The following is a 23,882-nucleotide window of genomic DNA, read 5'->3' on the forward strand; positions in this document are numbered from 1 at the left end:
GATACATTGGTTGAAGTTAAGCAATTATAAGTTCAGTCTTTGAGGAGGCTTCCTGATTCTGTCTGGATAACGCCTCTTTGGGATATCAGGTTCTTCTGGCAAGGTTGAGTCGGGATCAATGTCGTTGTTTGGTTCGTCTGCTTCCAATATCACCGATTCTGTGGTAGATGCAATTGGTACTTCGGTTTCATCGCCAGGTGTATCAGATCGTGGTGTGGAGTTGACGTTTTCCAGTGACTCTAGAATCTGGTCAGCATGGCGTCTTACAATGCTCTCTCCAACGTCCACGGTATACATTCGAGGTCCTTGCTGTGTACAGGTCGTTCCTGGCTGCCATTTCTCTGTGCGGTAGTCCCGGGCCAAAACTGGTTGACCTATCTTAAAACTCCTGGTCGGCCTTTCATTCATATTCTGAAACTACCTGTTCTCCACATCTCTTCTGACGTTTGGCTTAACCAAATCCAAGCGGCATCGTAGTCTTCGATTGAAGAACATCATGGCTGGAGTTTGGTTGGTAACCGCATGTGTCGCATTCCGGTAGGCAAACAAGAAGTTGTCCACCTTGTGTTGTAGGGGTATATCTTCATTACACATTGCCTTGATAGCCTTCTTGAATGTTTGAACAAACCTCTCGGCCAATCCATTAGTGGCTGGATGATATGGGGCGGATGTGTAATGCTTAACACCATTGTTCTTTAAGAACCTCCGGAACTCTTCAGACACAAACTGTGGTCCATTGTCAGAGCAAATCTGTTCAGGCAGCCCATTCCTGGCGAATATGGTTCATAAGACTGTGATAGTTTTTTCTGTGGTGGTTGAGGACATTTTTATTACCTCTGGCCACTTTGAATGTGCATCCACCGCAATTAAAAACATCAAGTCCATAAAGGGACCAGCAAAATCAATGTGCACCCTTTGCCATGGAGATGAGGGCCACTCCCATGGATGTAGAGGGGCTTGTGGTGGGGCGTTTTGGACCTTCTGGCATCCTGTACAGCCCTTGGTCATCTCTTCGATTTCCTCTTGGGGCGATGCGACTGAATATCGGCGAAGGTGGCGCGAATTTGCGCCGGGCGCAAACTTTAGTGGCCGCCCGACTTTACCGCCCCAAAAGTGGCTATACTGAATTTCTAGGCCAAAGAATCTAAATATTAGATATCTAGATACTTAGCTTAGAGTCCTCAGGTTCTGTGGTTCCACTCCTCCTTTTGAGATTTCACTGATGTTTGTGGTGTCTGTAACTGGTTATACTGCACTGGGAAACTGAACAACACCTGAGATAATTCTCTTTCTTGGCACACTTATTGTACCCAATAGCAGTCCAGGGAGCTGAAGGCCACTTTCACTCATGGGTTCCTACCGACAGTGACTATCCACAAACCCAAAGAGATCTGTATAAAAGCCCTCAGTCTGAGAGCATGTTTAAGGCAGGAATGCCTGACAGACCCCTCAAGGTCCTCAGTTCAGGGCATTGCCATTTAAGCCCATCATCTAAAAGCAGAAGTGTGTGTCCATCAGAAAATATTTATAGTGGTGGTTTTTCAGAGAAACGCTGAAAGCGCAGCAAGAGGAAGTGTGTGAGACAAAAAGTCGCATTTCTCTAACTGCCTCTCACACATTCTTCAAAGACAAGAAGCTCATCCAGCTGATAACATGGAGCCAGACGACGATTATCAAAATCTCAACGATCTTTATCCTGATCGACTAAGAGGAGACAGAGGAAAACAGGAAGAGTTGAAGCCAGGTACACATCAGTGATCTGATCATTAATGTAGTTTATTCAGTTTGATTAATTAGCTTGAATTCATTAACACCTTCAGATCAATTAACAACAGTGAAAAGGTCATTTCTCGTTGGTTCAGAGAACGTGTTGTCAGGAAATTCCACTACTTCAGAAAACTGATGGATTTTAGATCTGAACAGTGAAATAAAACAGTGGGGTCAGAAAGACCCCGTGACCATCCCTTTAACAGATGGTGTTGTTAACACACAGTGAAATAAAGCAGTGGGGTCAGAAACCCCCCGTGACCATCCCTTTAACTGATGGTGTTGTTTGCTCACACTGAAATCAGTGAGGAAGGTGATGAAAGATGCTGGATGAGGGATGGTGAAATGTTGAAGAAATGATGAGGACAGAGGGGTGAGATGAACGAGTGGTCTTTATTCCTTGTACCCTGCAGATTACCTGAGTAAATGATATTTTGTGCCTGTTGTTTGTAACTGTCCATAACTTGCATCACTTCAGTTTCCTGCCCAGTTTAGCTCTCTAACCTGCTGTTGATGAATGTTCTTGAATTGAAGAAATGTGTGTTCGAGAGGCCCAATGGTGCAAAGTTTAAAACATTCCAGTGTTGACAACAACACATGGCTCCTCTGCCTCTTCTCCAGGTCCAAATGAGAAAAGGTTTTTTAACAAGACGGTTCCCTCTAATCCTTTCAATGATGACTTTCACTTACACTTTGCAGAACGTGGTGTCCGATCAGCAGAGCCTGTCCGAGGAAAACGGTCACCTCTGGTCATCTACATTCTCCTGGGTCTCTCCATCCTGCTGTCTGTAGTGATTCTTGGCACTGCAGTTATACTGTGTAAGTTTTGTGATATTTTAAACTATGGAACTTACTGTTGTCAATTCTGCAATGATAGTTAACAAAGCTAATTCAGACCTGTGCATGAATTAGCATGCATTAATAATGTAGGTATCGGGCCAGAATTTGATGAAACAATAACTGTGTGAATGACGCACGCCATTATTAATGTACAAATCGGCCGACATCTTGTGGCGAGGAAGAGATACCCTGTGAATTGCAAATCACCACAAGTTGCTGGACGATTTTTGCTGCTCCGCCGTTAGCCTCACGAAAACGGTACCTCGCCCTTAACCTCCCCGTGAGTTTCCTGAAGTTGCTGCATTTGCGCATTAATTGTTCATTAAACTCTGCTCAGAAAATTAAGTCGAGTAATTAACAACGTGATTATTATTAATGAGTGCCAGTCAACCTCCCTGGTCCAGAAAGTGAACAATTAAACTGTGAAGTTTCATTCCTTCAGGTAGTGAATTGTTTTTGGAGATTTTACAAATGTTAAATTTAAAATTTAAACTTACTTTTCCTTCCTGTCTCTTTCTTCACTCTCTCTTAATCCAATCTGTTGCTGGCATTGAATTCACCCTCTTCTCAGTCATTCCTAGTTCATTTCTCAATCCTTAAATCTCATTGGTTAAGGAGATAGACTGTTGGTCCCATCGTTCACTAAGGTCTCAGATGCCCCGTTGCCCTCGCCGCACCGCTATGAGCTCAAACTTCCAGCAAGTTACGGCGCAAAAAACCTTTGAGTTGAAGGGGGCAGGAAAAATCTAACTAATGGCGCTGCCGCGAGATGCCTCACTCCAGCCAGATTTGGCCCAATATTAATTCAGTAGTGGGACTGGGGATCAGTAATAGTAAAGGTGATCCTACTCGACAGTGTGGGGCAGGACACATAACAACACCTTATAGTAAATACAGGTTCACTGATCTAACAGCGAATTGGACACATCTTTACACTCCTGGGGAGGGGCTGAAGTTCATTACTGCCTTAGAGAAAAGACACACACATATTAGGGGGACTTTTACCTCCATCTGCCCGGCAGTAACTGGACAGATTGGGAGTTAAAATCCAAGCAGTAAACTTCCTGATCTTTCACTGGCCTGCGGACATCTTAATGCTGCTGTTTTCTTGGGAAGTTGAGGCTCTTGTTTGACTCAGGCGGGAGCCTCATGAATGAATGTAACTCGGAGTCCTGTGATGTACAAAAGATCCCAAAGCTATTTTAATAGCTGACTGGACAGAGCCTGTGTTCAGTAGAGCTGTGAAGGCAAGAAGCAGAGGCCACGTGAGCCGCCTAGACTAATCCCACTGCTGCTCGCTCCCCGCACTCTTTAATCATCCTCGAGGGTAGAAATTCTGATCTGTGGGAATGTGGAGAACTGCAATGTGACTGGTGACTGTTATTAGTGTGGAGCCCAGATCTGCAGAATTTCCACCCCTTTCAATTTCCCTGGGAAACTGTGCTCAATTGAGGGGCTGCCCCACTTAGACCTGCCCCGTTACATCGCACTGACTGGGGGCATGTCTGGGGCTTTCCAGGACAAGCCCAGGAATTCTGCCCATGGTGTCCCTGATAGACCCAGTGTCAGGCACGTTGCTGAGAACAAGCGTGGGTCCAGTGTGTCCTGGAGAAGTTCCATGAATAATGAACACAGAGCTGATTGATCCTGAAAGGACCGATTACCTTCACTGAGTTTACCCTCTGTTCCCTGAGGGGCAGGTCAGCAATTTCAAACACTTATCTTTGGATTTGGGCCTCTGGGCCCCATCATGAAGTTTAAGGGAGCCACTCCAACATCCACCTCCTCAGTGGGGCGAACACCTCCATTGGGGAACTACAGCTGTCTGTGCCCACCTTGGATATCCCAATGACCCCATCCACAGGATTTGGGAGAGGATCAAGGAGACAGAAAAAGAGCAGCGAAAAGTCCCGCCCCACTTCACTTCTGTCCCCTCAACAAGGTCAATGGAAACTTTGGGCTGAGGAATTTTATTTCCATTCCCTTGTGTGTTTTCCATGTCTCTCCAGACCCAGGCCCATTACTTCTATCTCAATTTTTTTCTCTTAGCTCCTCTCTTCTCTCCTGTCTACTCCCCTTCCTATCATCCAGTCATGTCACCTTTCATTGATCAAATCACAATTCCTACTCCAACCCAGCCTAGACTCCTGGCACTGTGGCATGATTGTATCCCCTTTAGATAAGCCCACAGCTTTCCTCTGTGCCTCTCTTGAAGGGTCTATTGGGGAACCCATCACTGCCTCCTGACAAGCAGCAACCCTAGCTGCCTCATCCTTCTCTTGCTTCCCACATAGTGCATCCCCAAGGAAAACCTCGCCAACCACCTTCCCATCCCGATTATAACAACAATAACTTACATAAGAACATAAGAAATAAGAGCAGGAGTCAGCCATATGGCCCCTCGAGCCTGCTCCGCCATTCAATAAGATCATGGCTGATCATTGACCTCAACACCAATTTCCTGCCCAATCTCCATATCCCTTGATTCCCCTAGAGTCCAAAAATCTATCTATCTCAGCCTTGAATATACTCAAAGACTCAGCATTCACAGCCCTCTGGTATAGATAATTCCAAAGATTCACAACCTTCTGAGTGAAGAATTTCCTCCTCATCTCAGTCTTAAATGGCCTACCCCTTATCCTGAGGCTATGCCCCCTAGTTTTAGACACTCCAGCCAGGGTAAACAACCTCTCAGCATCTACCCTGTCAATCCCCTTCAGAATCTTGTATGTTTCAATGAGATCACCTCTCATTCTTCTAAACTCCAGAGAGTATCGGCCCATTCTACACAATCTCTCATCATAGGACAGCCCTCTCATCCCAGGAATCAATCTAGTGAACCTTTGTTGCACCGCCTCCAAGGCAAGTATATCCTTCCCTAGATAAGGAGACCAAAACTGTGCACAGTACTCCAGGTGTGGTCTCACCAAGGCCCTGTACAATTGTAGCAAGACTTCCTTACTGTTATACTCCAACCCCCTTGCAATAAAGGCCAACATGTCATTTGTCTTCCTTATTGCTTGCTGAACTTGTCACAGTGCCAGGAGAGTAGGCTGGGTTGCAGTAGGAATTGTGATTTGAGCAATAAAAGGTGACATGACTGGGTGATAGGAAGGGGAGTAGACAGGAGAGAAGAGAGGAGCCAAGAGAAAAGAGGGCGGTCCTATGATGAGAGATTGTGTAGAATGGGCCGATACTCTCTGGAGTTTAGAGGAATGCGAGGTGATCTCATTGAAACATACAAGATGCTGAAGGGGATTGACCGGGTAGATGCTGAGAGGTTGTTTGCATGCTAGCTCTCTGTGTTTCTTGCACGAGGACACCCGAATCTCTCTGAACACCAACATTTGAAAGTTTCTCACCATTTAAAAAATATTCGGTTTTCTATTCTTCCTACCAAAGTGAATAACCTCACATTTCCCTACATTATACTCTATCTGTCACTTTACTGCCCACTCACTTAGTCTATCTATATCCCTTTGCAGATTCTTTGTGTTCTCCTCACAGCTTACTGTCCCACCTAGCTTTGTATCATCAGCAAACTTGGATACATTACACTCGGTCCCTTCATCTAGATCATTAATATAGATTGTAAATAACTGAGGCCCCAACACTGATCCTTGCGGCACCCCACTAGTTACAGCCTGCCAACCTGAAAAAGATCCGTTTATCCCTACTCTCTGTTTTCTGTCCGTTAACCAATCCTCGATCTATTCTACTATATTACCCCCAACCCCGTGAGCCCTAATCTTGTGTAATAACCTTTCATGTGGCACCTTATCGAATGCCTTTTGTAAATCCAAATATACTACATCCACTAGTTCCCCTTTATCTACCCTGTTAGTTACATCCTCAAAAAACTCTAATAAATTTGTCAAACACGATTTCCCTTTCATAAAACCATGTTGTCTCTGCCTAATCATGTTATGATTTTCTAAGTGCTCTGATACCACTTCCTTAACAATGGTTTCCAACATTTTCCCGACGACTGATGTCAGGCTAACTGGCCTGTAGTTCCCTCTATTTTCTCTCCCTCCTTTCTTGAATAGCGGTATACAACTTGTACTTATACAGCACCTTTAACATAGTAAAATGTCCCAAGACGCTTCACAGGAGTGTCGTAAAACAAAATTTGACACTGAGCCACATAAGGGGATATTAGGGCAGGTGACCAATAGCTTGGTCAAAGAGGCACGTTATAAGGAGCTTCTTAAAGGAAGAAGGAGAGGTGGAGAGGCGGAAAGGTTTAGGCAGGGAATTCCAGAGCTTAGGGCCTAGGCAGCTGAAGGCACGGCCACCAATGGTTTAGCGATTAAAATCAGGGATGCTCAAGAGGCCAGGATGAGAATTTTAAAATCGAGGCATTGCTTAACCAGGAGCCAATATAGGTCAGAGAGCACAGGGGTGATGGGTGAACGGGACTTGGTGCAAGTTAGGACACGGGCAGCCGACCGTGATCTCAAGTTTATGTCGGGTAGAATGTGGGAGGCCAGCCAGAAGTGCATTGGCAAGTCTCAAGGTAACAAAGGTATGGATGAGGGTTTTAGCAGCAGATAAGCTGAGGCAGGGGCGGATGTACAAAAGAACCCAAAGCTATTTTAGTAGCTGACTGGATGGAGCCTGCGTTCAGTAGAGCTGTGAAGGCAAGAAGCAGAGGCCACGTGAGCCGCCTAGACTAATCTCACTGCTGCTCGCTCCCCGCACTCTTTAATCTTCCTCGAGGGTAGAAATTCTGATCTGTGGGAATGTGGAGAACTGCAATGTGACTGGTGATTGTTATTAGTGTGGAGCCCAGAGCCGCAGAATTTCCACCCCTTTCAGCTCCCCTGGGAAACTGTGCTCAATTGAGGGGCTGCCCCACTTAGACCTGCCCCGTTACATCGCACTGACTGGAGGCATGTCTGGGGCTCTCCAGGACATGCCCAGGAATTCTCCCCATGCAGTCCCTGATACAGCCAGTGACAGGCACGCTGCTGAGAACGAGCGAGGGTCCAGTTTGTCCTGGAGAAGTTCCATGGATAATGAGCACAGAGGTGATTGATCCTGAAAGGACCGATTACCTTCATTGGGTTTACCCTCTCTTCCCTGAGGGGCAGGGCAGCAATTCCAAACACTTATCTTTGGATTTGGGCCTCTGGGCCCCATCATGAAGTTTAAGGGAGACACTCCAACACCCATCTCCTCAGTGGGGTGAACACCTCCATTGGGGAACTACATCTGTCTGTGCCCACCTTGGATATCCCAATGGCCCCATCCACAGGATTTGGGAGAGGATCAAGGAGACTGAATAAGAGCAGCGAGAAGTCCTACCCCACTTCACTTCTGTCCCCTCAACAGGGTCAATAGAAGCTTTGGGCTAAGGACTTTAATCTCCATTCACTTGTGTGTTTTCCATGTCACTCCAGACCCAGGCCCATTACTTCTATCTCCATTTTTTTCTCTTGGCTCCTCTCTGCTCTCCTGTCTACTCCCCTTCCTATCACCCAGTCATGTCACCTTTCATTGATCAAATCACAATTCCTACTCCAACCCAGACTACGCTCCTGGCACGGTGACACGTTTGTATCCCCTTTGGATAAGCCCACAGCTTTCCTCTGTGCCTCTCTCGAACGGTCTATTGAAGAACCCATCACTGCCTCCTGACAAACAGAAACCGTAGCTGCCTCATCCTTCTCTTGCTTCACACATAATGCACCCCCGGGGAAAACCTCGCCAACCACCTTCCCATCCCACAATAGCAACAACTTACATAATAACATAAAAAATAAGAGCAGGAGTCGGCCATACAGCCCCTCAAGCCTGCTCCACCATTCAATAAGACCATGGCTGATCATTGACCTCAACTCCACTTTCCCGCCCGATCTCCATATCCCTTGATTCCCCGAGAGTCCAAAAATCTATCGATCTCAGCCTTGAATATACTCAAAGACTCAGCATCCACAGCCCTCTGGGGCAGAGAATTCCAAAGATTCACAACCTTCTGAGTAAAGAAATTCCTCCTCATCTCAGTTTTAAATGGCCTACCCCTTATCCTGAGACTATGCCTAGTTTTAGAAACTCCAGCCAGGGGAAACAACCTCTCAGCATCTACCCTGTCAATCTCCTTCAGAATCTTGTATGTTTCAATGAGATCACCTCTCATTCTTCTAAACTCCAGAGAGTATAGGCCCATTCTACACAATCTCTCCTCATAGGACAACCCTCTCATCCCAGGAATCAGTCTAGTGAACCTTTATTGCACCGCCTCCAAGGCAAGTATATCCTTCCTTAGATAAGGAGACCAAAACTCTCTGAACACTAATGTTTGAAAGTTTCTCACAATTTAAAAAATATTCTGTTTTTCTATTCTTTCTACCAAAGTGAATAACCCACATTTCCCTACATTATACTCCATCTGCCACCTTACTGCCAACTCACTCAGTCTATCTATATCTCTTTGCAGACTCTTTGGCCTAGAAATTCAGTGGCGCTCCGTTTGGGGCGCCAGCCTCACCAGGGCGCCGAAAGTAACGCCCCGGACGTAATTGCGGTCGCCCGCCGCAAATTCACTATGTGCGCCCCAGAGGGAAGCGCGGCACTACTCGAGGCGCCCCGCATCCCTCTTGGGGCGCTGCAGCTGAAGATCGCAGCGCAACGTGCCACTGCGGCACGGCGCGCTGCGGTACTGCAGGCCTTCCTCCCCTTCTTAAAGGGGAGGGACCTGCTGCACTGCGATCGGAGATCGCAAGTGCTGGCAAAAGAGCCCGGCACCGAGGAGAAGTGCCGGGCTCTTGAGGCACAGCCGGAACGCCGTGGGGGGGGGGGCGGTGCTCAGGAGGCCGGGGACGGCAGCGCGGAGAGGTGCTGGCAGGCGGCCAGCAAAAAAAATGGCCACCCCGCACCGCAGCGCATCTACCGCCGCAGGTAGGCCACCCTGAACCGGTCGCAAATTGCAATTGGCGTTAAAGCAGGGGGCGCAAATAAATTTCGCGATCGGGGCGGTAGCGGGGCGTTGTGCACACCGATTATGTCATCGGTACGGCGCAGCGCTAATGGCTAGCGCCACCATTAGCATCCCGCTAAATTTAGTGGGAGGCGTGGCCAGTGGCTTCCGACCCACTTAGCGCCCTCTTAAGGCGCTAACGGGTGGCGCAGCCCACTGAATTTCTAGGCCTTTGTGTTCTCCTCACAGCTTACTGTCCCACCTAGCTTTGTATCATCAGCATACTTGGATACATTACACTCGGTCCCTTCATCTAGGTCATTGATATAGATTGTAAATAACTGAGGCCCCAACACTGATCCTTGCGGCACCCCACTAGTTACAGCCTGCCAACCTGAAAAAAATCTGTTTATCCCTACTCTCTGTTTTCTGTCCATTAACTAATCCTCTATCCATGCTACTATATTACCCCCAACCCCGTGAGCCTAATCTTCTATAATAACCTTTCATGTGGCACTTTATCGAATGCCTTTTGTAAATCCAAATATACTACATCCACTGGTTCCCCTTTATCTACTCTGCTAGTTACATTCTCAAACACGATTTCCCTTTCATAAAACCATGTTGTCTCTGCCAAATCATGTTATGATTTTCTAAGTGCCCTGATACCACTTCCTTAACAATGGATTCCAGCATTTTCCCGACGACTGATGTCAGGCTAACTGGCCTGTAGTTCCCTCTATTTTCTCTCCCTCCTTTCTTGAATAGCGGTGTACATCTTGTACTTATACAGCACCTTTTAATGTAGTAAAATGTCCCAAGATACTTCACAGGCGTGTCATAAAATAAAATTTGACACCAAGTCATATAAGGGGATATTAGGGCAGGTGACGAATAGCTTGGTCAAAGAGGCAGGTTTTAAGGAGCTTCTTAAAGGAAGAAGGAGAGGTAGGGATGCAGAGAGGTTTAGGCAGGGAATTCCAGAGCTTAGGGCCTAGGCAGCTGAAGGCACGGCCACCAATGGTTTAGCGATTAAAATCAGGGATGCTCAAGAGGCCAGGATGAGAATTTTAAAATCAAGGCGTTGCTTAACTGGGAGCCAGTGCAGGTCAGTGAGCACAGGGGTGACGGGTGAACGAGACTTGGTGCAAGTTACGACACGGGCAGCCGACTGTGATCTCAAGTTTACGTCGGGTAGAATGTGGGAGGCCAGCCAGGAGTGCATTAGAATAGTCAAGTCTCGAGGTAACAAAGGCATGGATGCGGGTTTCAGCAGCAACTGAGCTGAGGCAGGGGCGGAGGCAGGCGATGTAACAGAGGTGGAAATAGGCGGTCTTAGTTATGGTGCGGATATGTGGTTGGAAGGTGGTCGGAATCTCATTTCAGAGTCAAATATGACACCAAGTTTGGTTCAGCCTCTGACAGATGCTCGGGAGAGGAATGGAGTCAGTGGCAGGGACTGAAGACAAAGACTTCGGTCTTCCAAATATGGAGGAATTTTCTGCTCATTCAATACTGGATATCAGATAAGCAGTCTGACAATTTAGGGACAGTGGAGGGGTTGAGAGAAGTGGTGGTGAGATAGAGCTGGATGTACATGCGGAATCTGATTTGTTTTCAGATGATGTCGCTGAGGGTCAGCATGTAGATGAGAAATAGGAGGGGCCAAGGATCGATCCTTAGGGGACACCACAGGTAACGATGTGGGAGCGTGAAGAGAAGCCATTGCAAGTGATTCTCTGGCTACGATTAGATTGATAAGAATGGAGCCAGGCGAGTGCAGTCCCACCCAGCTGAACGGTGGTGGAGAGGGGCTGGAGGAGGTTGGAGTGGTTCACTTTGTCAAAGGGTGCAGACAAGTCAAGAAGGACGAGGAGGGATAGTTTACCTTTGTCACAGTTACAAAGGATGCCATTTGTGACCTTGATAAGAGCCGTTTCGGGACTGTGGCGGGGCGGAAACCTGATTGGAGGGATTCAAACATGGAGTTGTGGGAAAGATGGGCACAGACTTGGGAGGCGACAACACATTCAAGGACATTGGAGAGGAAAGGGAGGTTAGAGATGGGGCGGTAGTTTGCAAGGACGGAGGGGTCAAGGGCTGTTTTTTGAGGAGGGGGTGATGACAGAAGATTTGAAGGAGAGGGGGACTGTACCTGAGGAGAGAGAACCGTTAACAATATCCACTAACATGGGAGCCAGAAAAGGAAGTTGGATGGTCAGCAGATTAGTGGGAATAGGGTGGAGGGAGCAGGAAATGGGTCTCATGGACAAGATCAGTGCGGAGAGGTCATGAGAAAAGATCGGAGAGAAACTGGAGAAAGGTGCAAGTTCAGGGCTAGGGCAGGGGGGATCCTCGGGGGAAGTTTGGCCTGGGGAAGGAAGCGAAGTGCGTCTCAGCCTAAGAGGCAAAGAAGTCCATGAGCTCCTCGCACTTGTTGTTGGAGGTGACGGTGGAGGAGACAGGGGAGAAGGGTTTAAGAAGATGGTTTGCAGTAGAGAAAAGAAGCCGGGGGTTATCTTTGCATTCCAGAATGATCCTGGAATAGTGAGCAGATTTGGCAGATGAGAGCAGGACCTGATATATATTGTCCAGTCAGATCTGGCGGTGAATGGCTAAACCAGTTATCCGTTTAATTCTGCGTGCCTTGGACTTAAGATCATGGATAAGGGCCATACCAGGGGGAACGGTTAGGGTGAGCGAGGGTAATGGTTTTAATAGGGACAACGGCATCAGAATTGGTGGTGAGAGTGTGGTTGAGAAGATCGGTAGTTGCTGAAATGTCCTGGTGAATGGAGGGCCAAAGGCTGGATTTCGTAAGTGCAGTTGCAAGTGATTTGGGTGAGAGTATTTTCCAGGCGTGAACACAGAAGGAAGTAGGGTTGATGGGGGGTCGGGGGGGAGGATGGAAGCGGGATGTGGGTGGAGAGCAATACATGGAAGTAGTCAGAGATGGCCTTATCTGTGATTGACACGATGCAAGTAGCGAGGCCACGAGAGATGGTAAGATCAAAGGAGTGGCCGTGAATATGGGTTGGGGAGTTTACATGGAGGGAGAGATTAAGGGAGGATAGGAGGGTAGTGATCTCAGAGGAGAGAGAGCATGATAAATTGAGATGGAGGTTGAAATCACCAAGGATGAGAAATCGCTTGGTGCAGAGGCTGAGGGAGGAAAGCAGTGAAGATATCTCGGTGATAAAATTTTTATGGTACTTGGGTGTGCAGTAGAGAATGAGAATTTTAAATGAGAGGTGAGGGGGTGGAACAAGGTGAGATGCTCAAAAGAGGAGAAAGTGGCGGAGGAGTAGGGGGACAGACCAAGGTGTGATTTGGTGATGAAAGCCACATCGCCACCACGGCAGTCTGAGCGGGGCCAGTGGTGGAAGGTATGGCCAGGCAGGGAGGCTTCATTTAGGGGGGAAGGTGTCATCACCCCTCAGCCAGGTTTCTGTCAAGGCCATGATGGTGATGCAATCATCCACGATAAGCTCATGAATGGCAAGGGCCTTGTTCACAAGTGAACGGACATTCTGGAGGGAGATGCAAAGGTTGCTGATCCACTGCCAGAATCCACAGGGTCAGCACTGGGAGGGGTGAGTTGGAAGGGAGGAGATTGGCAAGATTAGCCCCCAGCGGGCGCGCTGAGCGGGAAGGTTGGTGAGAGAGTTGGAGCAGACGGGGTTGCTGCTTGTGAGGAGGCAGTGATGAGTGCCTCGATGGGCCCTTCGCAGGATTCCAAGAGAGGCACAGAGGGAAGCTGCAGGCTTCTCTAAGAGGGAGTCAAGCCGGGGACGGCGGAAGGGGAGTAAGAAGGTCGAAGTGTAATGAAGGGTTGGTGTAATGATTTGGGAAGGCAGAGTACCCGAGTGAGGAGAAATGAAAGGTGGCATGACAACAGGATACATAGATACATAGAAGATAGGAGCAGGAGTAGGCCATTCGGCCCTTCGTGCCTGCTCCGCCATTCGATGAGATCATGGCTGATCCTTTAATTCAGTATCCCGTCCCCGCCTTCTCTCCGTAACCCTTAACCCCTTTTGCCCGTAGAAATATATCTAATTCCCTCTTAAATATATTTAATGAGCTGGCGTACACTGCCCTCTGTGGCAATGAGTTCCACAGGTTCACCACTCTCTGAGTGAAGAAATTCCCCCTCATCTCTGTCCTAAATGGTTTAGCCCTTATCCTTAAATTATGTCCTCTAGTTCTGTTCTCACCCGCCAAGGGAAACATTCCTTCTGCATCCAGTCTGTCTAGACCTGTCAGAATTTTATACACTTCTATGAGGTCCCCTCTCAATCTTCTAAACTCCAGTGTGTACATCCCTAAACTACATAGTCTCTCCTCATAGGTCATTCCCGCCATTCCTGGTATCAGCCTGGTGAATCGCCGCTGCACCCCCTCCATGGCAAGAACATCCTTCCTCAGATGAGGCGACCAAAACTGTACACAGTACTCGAGGTGTGGTCTCACCAGTGCCCTGTACAGCTGCAGCAAGGTATCCCTGTTCCTGTATTCTAACCCTTTTGCTATGAAGGCCAGCATACCGTTTGCCTTCTTGACCGCCTGTTGCACCTGCATGCTCGCCTTCAGTGACTGGTGTACAAGAACACCCAGGTCTCTCTGTACTTCCCCCTCTCCCAATCTATTGCCATTTAAATAATAATTTGCCCTCCCGTTCCTGCACCCAAGGTGGATAACTTCGCACTTGTCCACATTATAGTGCATCTGCCATTTATCCGCCCAATCGCCCAGTCTGTCCAAATCGCTCTGGAGCTTCCTGGTCTCTTCCTCTGAGCCCACCCCCCCTCCTAGTTTAGTGTCGTCTGCAAATTTGGAAATGCTGCATCCGACTCCCTGATCCAGGTCATTAATGTAAATTGTGAACAGCTGGGGGCCCAGGACAGATCCCTGTGGTACCCCACTTGTTACTGCCTGCCATTCAGAAAATGAGCCGTTTATTCCAACTCTCTGTTTTCTATCTGACAGCCAGTTCCCTATCCACGCCAAAACTTTCCCCTTTATCCCATGAGCCTCAATTTTCCATGCTAATCTTTTATGTGGGACCTTATCGAAGGCCTTTTGGAAGTCCAGGTACACCACATCTACTGGCTCTCCCCCATCTATTCTACCAGTTACTCCCTCAAAAAATTCCAATAGATTAGTCAAGCACGATTTACCCTTTGTAAATCCATGTTGACTCTGTCCTATCCTGTCCCCATTTGCTAAGTGCTCCGCTATTTCATCCTTAATGATCCTTAAGGATAGAACGGTCATGGATGGGTGGAAAGAAAAAAAGGGAGAAAAAAGTGGAAATAGAAGTGATCGGCTCGGGTCCGGAGCAGCAGCCAAAGTGTGCACGTGAATGGACACAGGGAAAACTCAAGTTTCATAGGCTTGGTTATGTAGCAATTATTGGGATACATATTTCCTGGTAGTAACAGGGAAAAGATAGCAGACAATAGGAGGGTGCTCAGAGTCAATGTCAGAGGTCCCGTGGAAGGATAAAGTTGACGTAGTTAGGGTAGAGTCGGCATGGAGCTTTGACGGAATGTGGTCCAAGTTCTGTTGTGTCCGTTGTTAATAGAGACACTGAAGGCAGGAGTTGGTTTCACAGGTGTTTACTGAACAAAGTCTGGAGGTGAACTAACTGATACAACACAATATACAGGCTTATATAGCCCGAGTGGCCATTACCGGCATTACAGTACACAGGGGGCTCTTAAAGGCACATACACTACAAGTTCGAGACAGGTTTAGCGGGCGAGTGAAATCCAGAAGCTATTCGAAGGGTAGAGAATTGGAGGAGTGAGGTTATTTCCATGGGAATGAAGATCCAGGAGATGTGCAGAATTGGTTGCAGAGCCAAAAGTTGATGGCAAAGTTGGAGGTCACCGTAGATGAGAGCAGAGGAGCAAAGTAATCCACTAGCCAGAAACTAACAAAGCTGAAAAACCAGTGCTCACCTCACACAATACTGCCCCCTTATACTTCGCCTGTAGATGAACATTCACTGCCCCTCCACACCTCCCTCCAGAATGTCCACTCGCTCGTGAACAAGGCCCTTGTCATCCATGACCTTATTGTGGATGGTTGCATTGACTTCATGGCTTTGACTGAAACTCGGCTCACCGGTGGTGAGACTTTGCCCCTTACTGAAGCCTCCCTGCCGGATTTTCGTTCCACCACGTGCCCGACCCAAACCGCCGTGGTAGTGGTGTGGCTCTTACCACCAAATTACACCTTGGTCTCTCCCGCTATTTGTCTGATACCTTCTCCTCCTTCGACCACCTCACCTTGCTCCACACCTCTTGTCTCTTTTAGAATCTGTCTTCTCTACCAACCCCACCCAAGCCCAACGCCAAGTTTCTCATTGAGATAGACATCCTGCTTTCCTCTCTCAGCCTCTGCATGGAACACTTTCTCATTGTTGGTGATTTCAATTTCCATCTCAGCTATCCTCGCCCTCTTTCCTCTCAATTCACTGCCCACCTGTCCTCCCCAAAACTCTCTCTCCATAGAAATTCTCTCCCCATAATCACAGCCAGATGCTTGATCTTTCCATCTCATGAAGCCTCCCACTTCCATGGTCTTGATCACTGATTAGGTCATTTTCGACCCCTTCCTTGCACCTCCTAACACCCTTCCAACCCCACTGCCTTCTCAATTCAATTTCAATTCAATTCAATTCAATTTTATTTGTCATATATGCAGCAGACGTGTGTACTGCACAAAGAAATGTTGATTTTTATGAGTCCTCCCAACATTGGAATAAATATTGCATAACAATGATAAAAATACTAATAGAAATACAATAATAATAAATAAAACAACAGTAATAAATAATAATAAATTATACGTTCATGAGTCTTATGGCCTGGGGGTAGAAGCTGTTTCGAAACCTGCTGGTACGAGACCGTATGCTTCGGTATCTCTTACCGGACAGGAGCAGGGCATCCATTCCTGAAAAAAACTCTCCTCCAAGTTACTGACAACTGCACTTTGAAACTGCCAACTGTCTAGACGTTAGTTCTGCACTCACCATGATACTTCTGCAGCTATCGATCTGCTCAAACAGAAACTCACCTCCACATTTGATGGTCTTGTCCCCAACAAAACTATTACTCGCTCCTGCCCTCATCATTCCCCCTGACATGACCCTCACCTTTGCTCCTTCAAGTCCAAGGGACACAGAGTGAGCATATCTGGCCCACAACTACTTTAGCCATCCATCACCAGATATGGCAGGAACAGATCAAGTGCTATCGGACCTCACTCTCCTCTGCCAAAGCCACCCACTACTCCAGGATCACCCTGAATGGCAAAGACAACCCGGCTTCTTTTCTCCACTATCAACCATCTCCTGAAACCCCTCTCCCATGCCCGCTCCTTCCTCACATGCAACAACGAGTACAAAGAGCTCATGGATTTCTTTGTCACTAAGATTGAGACCATCCGTTCAGCTGCCTCTGCTGCTTCCGCACCTTCCCCTAACACACTGGGCCAAACCTGCCCCCAGGCTCTTCCCTTACCGAGTGCTGATCCTGTGTCTTTGTCTAGTTTCTCTCCTATCTCCCCTGCTGCACTCTCTGATCTCATCTTGTCCATGAGACCCATCCCCTGCTCTCTTGACCTCCTTCCCACCAAACTGCTGACCACCCTACTTCCCTTCCTGGCCGCCATGCTAATTGACATTGTAAATTATTCCCTCTCCGCATGTACTGACCACCTACCAAAACTGCTCTTGAGAGACCTGTAGCTGGACAGCAGAGAGGGGAGCAAAAGAGAGGGAGAAGCAAAGGGGTGGGCAGCAGAGGGGGCACTGCACAGAGAGGGGGCAGCAGAGGGGGCACTGCACAGAGAGGGGGCAGCAGAGGGGGCGCTGCACAGAGAGGGGGCAGCAGAGGGGGCGCTGCACAGAGAGGGGGCAGCAGAGGGGGTGCTGCACAGAGAGGGGGCAGGAGAGGGGGCGCTGCACAGAGAGGGGGCAGCAGAGGGGGCGCTGCACAGAGAGAGGGCAGCAGAGGGGGCGCTGCACAGAGAGGGGGCAGCAGAGGGGGTGCTGCACAGAGAGGGGGCAGCAGAGGGGTGCTGCACAGAGAGGGGGCAGCAGAGGGGGCGCTGCACAGAGAGGGGGCAGCAGAGTGGGTGCTGCACAGAGAGGGGGCAGCAGAGGGGGCGCTGCACAGAGAGGGGGCAGCAGAGGGGGCGCTGCACAGAGAGGGGGCAGCAGAGGCGGCGCTGCACAGAGAGGGGGCAGCAGAGGGGGCGCTGCACAGAGAGGGGGCAGCAGAGGGGGTGCTGCACAGAGAGGGGACAGCAGAGGGGGGCGCTGCACAGAGAGGGGGCAGCAGAGGGGGCGCTGCACAGAGAGGGGGCAGCAGAGGGGGCGCTGCACAGAGAGGGGGCTGCAGAGGGGGCACTACCCGCGACACAAGGCGTACAGGCCAAGGCTGAGTTTCCTTGACACGTCCGAACAGCAGTGTTTCAGGAGGCTCAGGTTGTCATGTCAGGTGGTGGCAGACGTCTGCAGCCTCCTAGTAGAAGATCTGCTCCCTTCTGGGCCTGGTTGGCAACCAGTGGCTGTAAAAGTGACCACAACCATCAACTTTTTTGCTCCTGGATCCTTCCAGGGCACGACCGGAGACATATCCAGGATCTCATTGTCGGCGACCCACCAACATACAAGACAGGTGAGTGATGGACTATTTGCCAAAGCTGGCAATTGTGTCAACATCACCTGAGGATATAGTAATCTGGGATGTTATGATTAAGGTTATCCACCAGGTGGTGCTGTAGCCAATGCTGCTGCTAAGGTCAAGGGTTTGCTTCCTGTTAAGGTCAGGGGTTGCTTCCTGTTAAGATCAGCAAAGGTGCAATGCCTGGATGCAGTCCGGCCTGGTTGTTTCGCAGTTGTTTAATAAAGTACTCGTATTAATCCTAATACCTCGCCTCTTCGAGTTCCTTGTCTCACTACATGGATTTATCACATTTGGCAACGAGGTAAAACATGACCCTGAATAAAGAAAAGTCTGCCAGGACGTTTAAACAACAAAATCACAAGCTAAAGTTAGCTACCAGTTGGAAGAGAGCATGGCTGCCACGGTAGGAGCGGTCTCCGCTTTTGATATTCAAGCACAAACCTGGGAGGAATACTGTGAAGTGTTGGGTTACTTTTTCGAAGCAAATGAAATAAATGATGCCGGAAGAAGGAAAGCCATTCTGCTTAGTTCAGTGGGAAGCAAAACCTACAGTTTGATGAAGAATCTGCTCAGTCGTGAAAAGCCTGGAGACAGATCATTTGTTGAATTAGTGGCCTTGCTAAAGGAACATTTCAACCCTAAGCCTAGTGAGATTGTACAGCGGTTCAAGTTTAATTCAAGGAACAGAAAAGAGGAAGAGAGTGTAATGGACTATGTAGCAGTGTTGCGTAAATTAGCACAAGATTGCAATTATGGGAACAACCTGAAGGAAATGCTGCGAGATAGGCTAGTTTGCGGAATTATGGATGACCGAACGCAGCGTAGATTATTAACCGAGACTGGGCTTACTTATGAAAGAGCATTGGAACTTGCTCAAACCATAGAAACAGCGAACCAAGATGTAAAAGAAATACAGGGTTCAGACAGGGCTAATGCTACGCAAGTTGCGGGTCAGGTTGTTGTGCACAAGTTGAACATGCGTCAGAAACCACAAAGTGAGCATGTGAAGGCATGTTATAGATGCAAGGGCGATCACTTGGCGAGTGAATGCCGGTTTCTGGAGGAAAAGTGCTACAAGTGTGGGAAACAAGGACACATAAAACGAGCTTGCAGGGCGAAATCACCTGTGGAGGAATCCAAACCAAAAGGGGGAGGACAGCAAAACCAAGGGAGAGAAGTGAAAAAACATGGAGCACACCACATCAGCGGGGAAGTTGAGGAAGAAGAGGACATGTTCATGATGTATAGCATATTAGAGAACATTCCAAAAGTGGCTCCTATCACATTGCAACTGACAGTAAATGACTCTAAGGTGAACTTTGAAGTGGATACAGGGTGCGGCGTGACCATAATGAACAAGGCAGAGTACTCAAGATTGTGGACCCGTGCAAATGTTCCAGAGTTAAAGCCTTGCTCCCTGTATCTTAAAACATATACAGGTGAACGAGTAGCGACATTAGGTACAGCTAAGGTAACTGTGCAACACAGGGACACAGTGGAACAGCTACCTGTAGTTATAGTATCGGGTACCGGACCAAACCTGTTAGGTCGGGGCTGGATTAAAGAACTTAAATTAGACTGGGGAGCAGTACATCAAATAGATGCGAGCAAACAGTTGACTTTGCAAGAAGTGTTGAGTGAACATGAGAATGTGTTCAAGGAGGAACTTGGCACATTTAATGGCCCCCTAGCTAAGATTTATGTGGACAAGGAGGCACCGCCAAGGTTTTTTAAACAACGACCTGTGCCTTATGCCATGAAGCCAAAGGTAGAGGCTGAGTTTGACCATCTATTGAGAGAGAACATACTGGAGCCAGTGAAATGTTCGGAATGGGCAGCTCCCATAGCACCTGTTTTAAAACCGGACAATTCGGTAAGACTCTGTGGAGACTATAAATTGACAGTCAATCGGGTGTCCAAACTAGAGCAGTATCCTATTCCCAAAACAGAGGATCTCTTTGCAAACCTGGCTGGAGGAAAGAAATTCACAAAGTTGGATATGAGTCATGCCTACTTGCAGATTACACTGGATGACGAATCAAAGAAATATGTCACCATAAATACACACAAGGGCTTGTTTACATATAACTGCTTACCGTTTGGTGTCTCATCTAGTCCAGCTATCTTCCAGAGGACAATCAAAGGTGTACTGCAAGGGATTCCACATGTTTCCATCTATCTGGATGACATTCTGGTGACAGGAAGAACCGACCAGGAACATCTGAGCACTCTGAGAGAGGTACTACAGAGATTGGAGAGGGCAGGGTTCCGGCTCAAGAGGAGTAAGTGCACCTTCCTGGGGAATGAGGCAGTGTTCCTGGGACACAGAGTGGATGCCACTGGGCTCCATCCACTCAAGGAGAAGGTACAAGCACTGCAGGACACCCCTGCTCCTACAAATGTGGCTGAGTTAAAAGCTTACCTGGGACTGCTGAACTATTATAACAGGTTTTTACCAAACTTGTCAACTGTGTTAGCACCTCTTCACAAACTACTGCGCAAGGAGACACAGTGGCAGTGGGGAGAGGAGCAGGGGGTTTCATTTGAACAGCCCAAGAAACTGATGCAGTCGTCGGATGTGCTGGTTCACTACAATGCAGAGAAAGACATCATTCTCTCTTGTGACACTTCACCTTACGGGGTGGGGGCAGTTCTTTCACACTGCATGGAAGGTGGAACTGAAAGACCAATAGGGTTTATGTCCTGAACTCTAACACCAGCGGAAAAAAACTATTCCCAGTTAGACAAAGAGGGGTTAGCAGTAATGTTTGGGTTACAGAGGTGCCACAAGTACATATATGCCAGGAAGTTCACCATATGCACCGATCATAAACCTGTTCTCTCTCTTTTCAATGAAATGAAAGCAGTTCCATAGATGGTGTCACCCCGGATCCAGAGGTGGGCTGTGACGTTGAGGGCATATGAGTACCATGGGAACGCAGATGCCTTGAGCATTCTTCCACTGCCAGGCACACCTATCCGTGCAGCTCCAGAGCACAGAGTGTTGATGTTGGAGGACACTGACACGGCATTTGTGACTGCAGAGCAAGTAAGAACATGGACAGGTAAAGATCCAGTATGGTCTAGAGTTTGAGAATATGTGGTGAGGGGATGGCCACAGCATCCGGAAGGGGCTGACTTCACACCCTACAGTGTCAGGAAAACAGAGCTGAGTGTGCAGGATGGTTGCGTGTTGTGGGGAGCACGAGTGATTATTCCACAGCCAGCATGACAGTCTATCCTAGAGCAACTACATCAGTGTCATCCTGGGGTCTCGCGTATGAAAGCCTTGGCTAGGAGTTACTTGTGGTGGCCAAAGCTAGATGAGGAGATAGAAAATCTAGTCAAGACATGCAACACTTGTCAGGAACACCGGAAGGCACCAGCAGCGGCTCCTCTCCACCCCTGGGAGTGGCCGGATAAACCATGGAGAAGATTGCACTTAGATTATGTGGGTCCATTCATGGGGAAGATGTTCCTCATAATCATTGATGCACATTCCAAATGGATGGATGTTTATCCTGTAAATTCTGCTTTTGCCACTACTACCATAGACTGCCAGTGTCAGAGCTTCAGTAATCAAGGGCTACCGGAGATCGTGGTGAGTGACAATGCCACTTGTTTTGTGAGTACAGAGACAAAAGAGTTCTTGAGAAAAAATGGCATAGTGCAGGTGGCCTTGGCTCCATATCATCCGTCCTCAAATGGACTTGCGGAGAGAGCCGTACAAACATTTAAAGAGATGATGAAAAAAAGTGCAGAAGGGAGTTTAGCAGCCAAAGTGTCACGGGTTCTGTTCAGCTACAGAATAACACCTCAATCCACCACAGGACTCTCTCCTGCTGAGATGTTATTACGTCGTAGACTATGCTCCACTCTTGACCTTGTCCACCCAGACCTAAAAAGGAAAATGGAAAACAGACAAAACAAACAAAAAGAGAACCATGACAAAAGAACAAAGAGCCGAAGTTTTGGAGAAGGAGATGCGGTCCTTACCAGGAATTTCATTTATGGACCCAAGTGGATTCCCGGCTTCATCGACTCAATGACCGGTCCCGTATCATACAAGGTCAGTCCGTAAGGGTGACCCCGAGCTTCCGGTCGCCTGTCATTTTAATTCACCGCTTCATTCCCACTCGGACCTCACCGTCCTTGGCCTCTTGTATTGTTCCACAGAAGCTCAACGTAAACTCGAGGAACAGCACCTCATCTTCCGATTAGGCACTCTGCAGCCTTCCGGACTCAATATCGAGTTCAACAATTTCAGATCATAAGCTCAGCCCCCATTTCATTTTTTCTTGTAATTTTTCCACTCCTTTCCCCCCCCCTTTCCTTTTGTTTCTCTCTCACACCTGGCAGCTATCTTTTGCCCTGCCAGTACACTTTACACCTAATCTCAGCCTATTACCATCTCGTCTAGCTTCTAATCTCTTTTACTTCTTTTGTTTCTTTTATTCTTTTGTCCGATCGCAGCCCTGCCTTCGATCCAGTTTCTTTTCATTCCAGTTTTGAAGAAGGGTTCAACCCGAAACGTCAACTCAAATTTCTCTCCACTGATGTTGCCTGACCTGCTGAGTTTTTCCAGCATTTTCTGTTGTTATTTCATACAAGGTCATGTTGGGTGATGGTAGGGTAGTACGCAGACATGTAGATCAGATACTTACCAGACAAGGGGAAATTGAAATGAAGGTTCCAGATGCAATGGCTGAGGACAGGTTTGCCCCCAGTTATCCAAGTGCATCTGTGGTGCCACCACCAGGGACAGAGACAATTCCACAGGAACCCATTCGTCAAGAGGAAACCATCGTTGCAGATTCAGATACTCCGAGCACTGCTCAGGAGCAGCTGGTGGCTTCACCACAAACAAGCAGGGACTTTACTGTCAGACATTCACAAAGGACTCGCAAGCCACCAGAGAGATTGATACTGACCTGTTAGATTCGTCAAGTATGGAACATGGTGAATGGAGACTTCTTATGTGACCCTCAGAAATGGTTGTTTGTTAAGCAATTCATACTGAAATCTTAAGGGGGGAGGGATATAGTAATCTGGGATGTTATGATTAAGGTTATCCACCAGGTGGTGCTGTAGCCAATGCTGCTGTTAAGGTCAGGGGTTTGCTTCCTGTTAAGGTCAGGGGTTGCTTCTTGTTAAGGTCAGCAAAGGTGCAATGCCTGGATGCAGGCCGGCCTGGTTGTTTCGCAGTCGTTTAATAAAGTACTCGTATTAATCCTAATACCTCGCCTCTTCGAGTTCCTTGTCTCACTACATGGATTTATCACAGGTGAGGCTAGTCAGAATGAGCGGGCGCTCGGGTTTGCATCTCTGGCTGGCTTCCCACAGGTGCAGGGCATCATCGTCTGCACACACATGGCAATCCGCGCACCCCAGATCAACCAGGAGTATTCGTCACCGCAAAAGCTTCCATTCCATCAATCTGCAGCTGCTGTGCAACCGCAAGAAAAGGTTTATGCTGGTACGCACAAGATTCCCGGGGAGCTGCCACGGTGCATTCATCCTGCGGTAGTCCAAGCTCTCTGATGTCTTTGGACCTGCCAGCAACTTAATGCATGGCTGCTAGGAGACAAAAGTCACCCACTTCAAACTTGGCCAATGACACCCGTGTGAAACCCACCAATGAAGCCCAAGAG

At 48.1% G+C, this 23,882-nt stretch overlaps 1 protein-coding gene across 1 annotated transcript in view; it reads left to right on the top strand.

Moving 5' to 3' along the window:
- The first annotated feature begins 1,638 nt into the window (after positions 1–1,638).
- LOC147097549 (uncharacterized) overlaps positions 1,639–23,882 on the top strand; it is a 156,395-nt gene continuing 134,151 nt past the window's right edge. Inside the window, exons 1-2 of the mRNA XM_085971401.1 lie at positions 1,639–1,744; positions 2,467–2,586. Coding sequence (XP_085827527.1) covers positions 1,654–1,744; positions 2,467–2,586 — 211 coding nt within the window. The 5' untranslated portion in view covers positions 1,639–1,653. The remainder of the gene's footprint in view (positions 1,745–2,466; positions 2,587–23,882) is intronic.

The sequence above is a fragment of the Somniosus microcephalus genome, chromosome 31 (assembly GCF_052327205.1).
Source record: "Somniosus microcephalus isolate GS21.2 chromosome 31, FLI_Smic_1.0, whole genome shotgun sequence".
Classification (NCBI taxonomy): Eukaryota; Metazoa; Chordata; class Chondrichthyes; order Squaliformes; family Somniosidae; genus Somniosus; species Somniosus microcephalus.